This window comes from Curcuma longa, unplaced genomic scaffold (assembly GCF_044706935.1).
Source record: "Curcuma longa cultivar G26 ecotype Majalengka, Jawa Barat unplaced genomic scaffold, ITB_CL_G26_1.1 contig_22589, whole genome shotgun sequence".
NCBI lineage: Eukaryota > Viridiplantae > Streptophyta > Magnoliopsida > Zingiberales > Zingiberaceae > Curcuma > Curcuma longa.
The window spans coordinates 1-7,232 of record NW_027431947.1 but is presented as its reverse complement, the minus strand read 5'-3'; the positions used below and the strand labels follow the sequence as shown (position 1 = coordinate 7,232).

Genomic DNA, 7,232 nt, shown 5'->3' with positions numbered 1-7,232 from the left:
AGCTTTCTTCATCCTCCTTGATCGGAGACTTCAACACTTTTGTAAGGAACATACCCCAAGCTTGTTGCTTTGTGAAGCAAATTCTCCAAGAACTTGTACATCTCGGCACTTTGAGGGTGTGATTTATCATTGGCTCGGAAGACAGAAGCTTCACCTTTGATGCTAATCCAGCTTCGATCTCGTATGATTCCGATGTTCTCATCATTCATCAGCTTTCTCACTTTAGCAACATCCTGCCACCTCTCTGCCGATATGTACATGTTCAGTAGCAACACATATGTCTCAATCCCTTTAGGTTTGATCTCCAGCAACTTGTCTGCAGCATAAAATCCCAGGTCCTTGTTGCCGTGGCTTCGACACCCGGCGATCAGAATTGACCAAATGATCTCATTTGGTTGAAAATCCATCTTGTCTACGAATGCAAAAGCATCCTCCAACCTGCCTTGCCTGACAAACATATCGATCATGCAAGCATAATGGTCCATAACAGGCCTGATGCCATACTCGTTTGTCATCATGTCAAAATAATACTCAGCCTCATTGATCATGCCGGCGTGGCTACCAGGCAGATAGCACGCCGACGAAGGTGACTTGGTTAGGCCTTACACCGGCCGACCTCATGTCCTCGAATAGTTGAATTGCTTCCTTAGGCCGTGCTGTGAGTAGCCAGTGAGCATAGAAGTCCAAGATATGAAGGTCCTTGTGGGCATCTCCAAAAATGCTCTGATTGCATCCGCAATGCAACCACATTTGTTGTACATGTTTAGTAATGCACTGCTCACGACGACATCAGACAAATAGCCGGTCTTGACGGACTGAGCATGAATCTGCTCTCCTTGCTCTAAGGCCAGAAGGCCGCTGCAAACGGTTAGAATGCTCGAAAGCTAAAGAGATCCGGCTTCGTCCCTGACCGATTGAGTTTATGGAACACTTTAAGTGCCTCAAAGCCACTGAGTTTGGATTCGACATCATCTTTTGCCCAATTCATCCTCTGAGCATGGCCTGCAATCATTGCATTCCAAGTGATCAGACTAACACTACATTTCGTCGAACAATCTTCTTGCCTCATCGATCTTGCCGCATTTCAGATACAAGTAGATGGTTGAATTCTTCACAGGAAGCTGCTGCTCACATCCAACTTTGATGCAGAAAGAGTGAATTTACTTCCCCAGACCGAGATCCCGAACCATGCAGCACAAGCTCAATGCGCTTGTCAGAGTATACTCATTTGGCTCGACCTTTTCGGAGAGCATATCGGCGAAGATACTCAGACCCAATTCTGGATCACCATTGTCACCGCAAGATGAGATGGCCGTGGTCCAAGAAATCACATTGTTGGGAAATTCTTTCAAACACTTTCAAACAAGAATCAAAGCTTCCGCATTTGGAATACAAGCTGCAAAGTGAGTTGCCCATGCTTGTTTCAGATTCAGCCCCATACTTAATCACATAGCCATGAACTTGTTTGCCGATCTCGATCGAATTGAGAGCGCAGCATGCGCTCAGAACAGCTCCAATCGTGAAGTTCATCGGAAAACACCCCCGATTCAAGTAAGTGAAGGAACACTCCGATCGCATTAGCGGGCTGAGAATTGTGAACGTAGCCAGTGATCATCGCCGTCCAAGCGACGACATTTCTGCGGGGCAATTTGACAAACACCTTGAGAGCGGATTCCGTGGCCCCACATTTCATGTACAAATTGACGAGGGACGTCGACAGAAAGGCCTCTTGATGGAAACCGGTCTTTATAATGTGAGCATGGACGACGACGGCGTCGGGAAGTGACTTGGTCTCGACGCACCGCTGCAGAAGGGGAACGTAGAAGACGGACTCGACGGCGGTCCGATCTCTCAGCAGAGCGAGAGCATCCTGCGCGTCGAGAGGCGGCGCCGAGGCCTCCAGGACACCATCCGCCGCCGGAGGGCTTCTCTGGTAAGCCAATTTCTGCATCAAAATGAAATCTTTATGCCCAAATTGTCGGAATTAGAATGTTTTTGTGCCGGGGAGGAGGAGATGAGCGGTACCTTTTCTAGAGGGACGGCGGACGCCGGGAGGAGCTTCCGGGGGTCGGAGTCGAGCCTGTGGAGGGTGGCGCCGCCGACGGCGAGAGACGGTAGGGACGCCATGGAGCAGAGGAGGAGATGGAGTGGAGGTCGTTGAGGTTGGCATTTCGCTCAGCTCCGCAGCTTTGTGGCGTTCGTGAGCTGTTGCGGCGATAAGGGACGCAATCTTGTGGCTCCGCCTTGCTATTGGCCCAAGAGATGGCGGGACCCACTTGCCACGTAGGACATTCCACCGTGGCTATTTCTAAATGAGGAAATAAATATATATTTGCCAATTTAGCAGAGATGGTTACACGTGGCATAAAGGGGGCATGATCGTAAATAACATTTCCTCGCTAATGGCGCAGCAAACCCAAACCCTAGAAGAGGGAGGCGGACGGCCACCGGCAAGCGAGGCAAGACGTCCGCCTCTAGCCAAATGGCAGCCCAGCCGTCCGGCGTTGAAAGATCTCCGCTGTCCGCTGAAGTGGTAGCGAACTCGTCTCCCTCTTTCTTTCTCTTTTGATGGTTTTTTAGCATTGCTTTTTGTTGGTGCGGTCGTCGTCTGACATGATGGCTGGTGATTCAGGTGGGCAGGGCGTTCGTCGATCAGTACTATAATATTCTCCAGCACTCGCCTGATATGGTGCATCGATTCTACCAGGAAAGCAGCAAGCTTGGCCGACCAGATGACCATGGTGCCATGATTTTGGTCACACCCAGTGAGGTGAGCAACCAAGAAAAAAATATTCTTTCTTTTTTTTTCAACTGAAGTTGTTTTTCCCCTCTTGAATTTATTGTGGGACGGGATGCAGGCGATCAACCAGAAGGTATTGTTGTCGATTGGTCATGTTAGAGCTGAGATGAAGACCGTGGACTCACAAGAAACTCTTGGCCGCGGGGTGACTGTGCTTGTGACTGGGTATCTGATAGGGGAGGACAATGTCAAGAGAAGCTTCATCCAGTCTTTCTTCCTTGCTCCCCAGGATATAGGTTTCTTTGCGTTGAATGACATATTCAGATTTGTGGAAGAGGTTGAACACCAGCAGGTAAGCCATGGCCTGGCGAATGGTAATGCCGAACCGCATGCTGCAGAGGAAGGACTATCTTGATAACCCGCCAGTCGTGTCATAGGTTTTATTGTTGGATTCAAAAAATATGAAGCCGTTGCTTTTGACCTGCAGCTCTTCCCCCGCAACAAGAGGAGCATGCTCTAGATCAAACTGTCTCGGTAGATGATGAGGTTTCAAATGAGGAGGAACTCTATAAGCCTTAAAATGGCCTTGTCATTGAAGATGAAGAACCTACAGCTGATGTGATTAACAAAGTTCCAACTATTACTCCAGTGATGGTGGCTGAACCAAGTCCTGTTGCTGCCCGAGGAGACATGCCAAAGAAATCATATGCTTCCATTGTGAGTACTATATAAGTTCAATTTTTTGTTGTTTATTCTTTTTGTCATAGCGTTAATTCAAGTCTCTGTACAATCATTCATTGATTCTTTTGTTACATTGATTTGATGTTTGCTATTCATTTTATATTAAGCGTGCCCTAACTATTTGGCAGCCATATGAATCTTATTCTTTAATTGAGCACTTTGGAAGGCTTTATCACTAGCAATATTCAAATTAAATGAATCATTTTTATTACATTAGCTAAAGTGTTCTTTGATTTCTCTCAACCCATTGTACCTTCTACTCTAATTCAATTATTATAGTTATAGAGTCTATTAATAGTCTTTGCTCATATCTGTACTGTCTCAATTTATTCGGCTTATTTTGTTTTCTGTTGGAGTTACACTTATTTGCTTTTAAATATTTTAATTTTTGATTTTATTTATCTAGTAATTTCACCAATCATTTTGTATCATTAAACTTATTTATATAGCTGACATTTTTCTAGCACATTTCTCACATGAAGTAAACTAAAGAAACAGATTTATAGGTATTTTTTTTGTTGTATAGTACTCTTTAATAATCAACTTTTGTGATAGTTCATAAAAGCTAATTGGTAATTTGTGAAACTAGTGACTACCATTGTTGCTCAACAACTACTGCCAAAACCATTGCCTGTAGTTGTTGCTTGCTTGTCATCAATCTAAATCAGTCATTGTGAACCCCACCTCAATTAACTAAAGATGCTCACTTCCACCTAAGGAAGCAACACATCAAGCCCTTTGTGCCCATGGGTAGTGATGATATATTTCCAATGATTGACACTGTAATTGGTTGTTCGACACTTGATTTTTGTGGGCATCACACTTGCTTCATTTGATGTTATATGTGGTGGACTGCTGGAGGACAGCGTACTTTTGCATTAGTTTGTAAATTAGGGCAACATATTTCTGAATTTTTTTTAAGAAAACATCAGCAATTGAATAGAAAGGAAAAGTATAAGCTATAGTATAAGCCATTGCATGATATCTGATATAAGTACAATTAAAGAATACCAAGGAAGTGAGAAGTATCAGGATCTGGTATATCAATTAGGCACAATTGCTGTAAAAGAAGATACTATTTACACGATTAATTAGTAAATAGATTTATTGACCAAGGCTTTAAGAAGTTCTGGAGTTGTACATTATGTTTTGCCTTTTCCATATATTTTAACCAGCTTCAGAGGAGTCACATGATTGTAATTGTACAATATATGGTAGACTTAATTATGATATGCAATCTCTATAGTTGTAATTGTAAAATTATTAAGGATAATAAATTTCCCTAAAGCGTACCTATTGAAATATATATATATATATATATATATATATATATAGAATTTCTCTGCCGCGCGACAAACGCCGCGCGACGCCGTGCGCGACAGCCGACCTCCCTTCGTTCATCGTCGCCGTTCGTCGCCGTCCGATCACCGTTGGCCGCAATTTCGGACTCGTTGGAAGCGCAACTCGACGGCGCACACATTGGCATCGGATTCCGGCCGGATTGTGGCCGGAATCCGGCCAGAAACGCGACAGAGGATCTGTTCGCCGATTCCGGCCGAAATCGGCCGGAATCCGGCCGAATCACGGCCGGAGACCGGCCGCGGTCGACGCGCCGGCGCCGGGCGCGTCGACCGCGGCCGGTCTCCGGCCGCGATTCGGCCGGAATCGCCCAACAGACGCTCTGTCGCGTTTCTGGCCGGATTTCGGTCGGATTCCGGCCACAATCCGGCTGGAATCCGGGCCCGGCCGGAGCGCCGGCGAGTTGGCCTTCCAACGCATCCGGTCCGGCGGCCGTTGGTGGCCGGACGACGGTGAACAGTGGCGGAGAAGCGGCGAACGTCGGAGGAGAAGCCGGAGTCGCGGACGGGTGCGCAGGGATTTGTCGCGCGGCAGAGCAAATTCCTATATATATATATATATATATATATATATATATATGTATATGTGCTATTATGGGCGCCCTGTTTGAGCGGCCTGTGCGCGCCTGGTGACGTGGACGGGACACGTGAGCTTCGTAGCGTGCGTGGCAGCGAGAAACCGCGGCGGACCAAAATGAAATCGCGATCGCCAAAATCTTTCCGCCCAAAGCCGAGAAATCCCGCCTCTCCTCTTCGCGTGATTTAGGTTTTCCTTCTCCTCGACTCCGCACCTCCGACCTCCGATCCTCTTCTTCCGAGACCGCCGCCGAAGACCCTCCTCTTCTTCCTCGACCGCCGCCGAAGACCCGCGCCGACAGTGCCGAAGCGAAGCGTCCGTGTTTGAGCGGCGACCCTCTTCGCGTGCCCTAAACCCACTGCTCGCCGTCAACCTCCACGCCGCATCTCCTCGCCCAAGAAATCCCGCCCCGACCCTCTTCTTCCTCGCCCAAGAAATCCCGCCGCGACCCTCCTCTTCCCGCCGCGACCCTTCCTCGCCCAAGAAATCCCGCCGCGACCCTCTTCTTCCTCGCCCAAGAAATCCCGCCTCTCCTCGACTCCGGACCCTCCACGCGCCTCCGACCCTCTTCTTCCTCGACCGGCGCCGAAGACCCGCGCCGATCCTCTTCTTCCTCGTCTGGTCCACTCCGTCGTCACCGTTCTTTGGCCCCGAGCTCTGCGAGGCTACGAGTCTGGGCTCGCCGAAGCGTCCGTCAGCGCCGACCCTCTCTGCTCGCCGAAGCTTCTGTGAGCGCGCCGAAGCGTCCGTGAGCGCCGACCTGCTCGCCGATCCTTTCTGCCACCCGAACCCTCCAGGTATCAATCAGATCTATTGTTCTTGCAGTTCTGGTTCTGGTTCCGGACTCCCTTCCATTCGATTAGGGAAGAAAACAAGAATTTGTGAATGGAAAATGGCACGCGCTCAAACTCTCTAGAAGCAGAAGGGAAAGAAAACCGCGGAGGAAAGAGTTGAGTTGAATCAGTTCCAATTGGGTTGGCTACGCTCTTTAGAATTAGCCTAAGCTTTAATATACGTTCATGGCATATGAGTTTAGGAGTAGTTCGATCGGGTCTTAGAGCTTGAACTATTTGTTTTTCCATGAAAGACCTTGTTTTTAAGTCGATCATTTCCTCTTATATTTTTTTTCTTTGATATCTCTGATGATGCTCATGATCTCAATATTAACTAGTTTCGTAGATCTGGGTTTGTTTGTGTTAGTGAATTTAGAGTATCCATTGATGTTCATGCTATCACTTTGATCTTTGCCTACCCACCACTGCTTGAATAGGAATAAAGCTGAAACTTGCAACTTGTTCAACCATGTTTGTAAAATTCAATGCTGTTGATTATTAAATGAATATGAGGGTGCAAAGTAGTTTGTTTCCATAAACATATGCCTCTGCCGTTGTTTATGTGAATCATCCATAAGCAATTACATTGTAGTAATATGTTTACACACTTGATCTGACCCAGGTTGCAAAGTTAGTGAAGGATCAACTTAGCGTTTAATCTTGCCCTCTATAAGTTTTGGAAGATTTTTTTGAAGTAATATTCTACAGCATTTCCTGAACGGTACAATGGTGCATGCTCATTTTCTTTTCTTTATAGAAATATGATACAATATAATTTATACTTCTATTTATGTTGCTAATCTTATTCATGTTTTTCCTCATTAATGTCATTTATACGTGTTGTCACAGGTATAAGTGTTCTCCAAACTTATACACGTAGCAGAATGGTAAGTCATTTCATTTTAATTTTGACTTAATATCTTGGTTATATAATAATTTGAATGTATTTATTGATTTAGGGAAAAACATATGTTGTTTTTGTT

At 46.2% G+C, this 7,232-nt stretch overlaps 1 protein-coding gene and 1 pseudogene across 3 annotated transcripts; one reads left to right on the top strand and one right to left on the bottom strand.

Annotated features, from left to right (window-relative positions):
* Positions 1 to 4: 4 nt before the first annotated feature.
* Positions 5 to 2,127, bottom strand: LOC141817935 (putative pentatricopeptide repeat-containing protein At1g56570; annotated as a pseudogene).
* A 339-nt stretch (positions 2,128 to 2,466) lies between these two features.
* Positions 2,467 to 7,136, top strand: LOC141817936 (nuclear transport factor 2-like). 3 transcript variants are annotated; one of them, XM_074705546.1, is made up of 5 exons: positions 2,473 to 2,533; positions 2,633 to 2,770; positions 2,859 to 3,092; positions 3,228 to 3,457; positions 7,099 to 7,136. In XM_074705546.1, the coding sequence occupies exons 1-4, from the start codon at positions 2,483 to 2,485 to the stop codon at positions 3,258 to 3,260; spliced, it is 456 nt and encodes a 151-aa protein (XP_074561647.1). In that variant the 5' UTR covers positions 2,473 to 2,482; the 3' UTR covers positions 3,261 to 3,457; positions 7,099 to 7,136. The 3 variants fall into 3 exon arrangements, with proteins under 3 accessions (XP_074561648.1, XP_074561647.1, XP_074561646.1); XM_074705547.1 differs by lacking the exon at positions 7,099 to 7,136 and having other exon boundaries at positions 2,467 to 2,533; positions 2,708 to 2,770; positions 2,859 to 3,265; XM_074705545.1 differs by lacking the exon at positions 7,099 to 7,136 and having other exon boundaries at positions 2,859 to 3,265.
* The last annotated feature ends 96 nt before the right edge of the window (positions 7,137 to 7,232 follow it).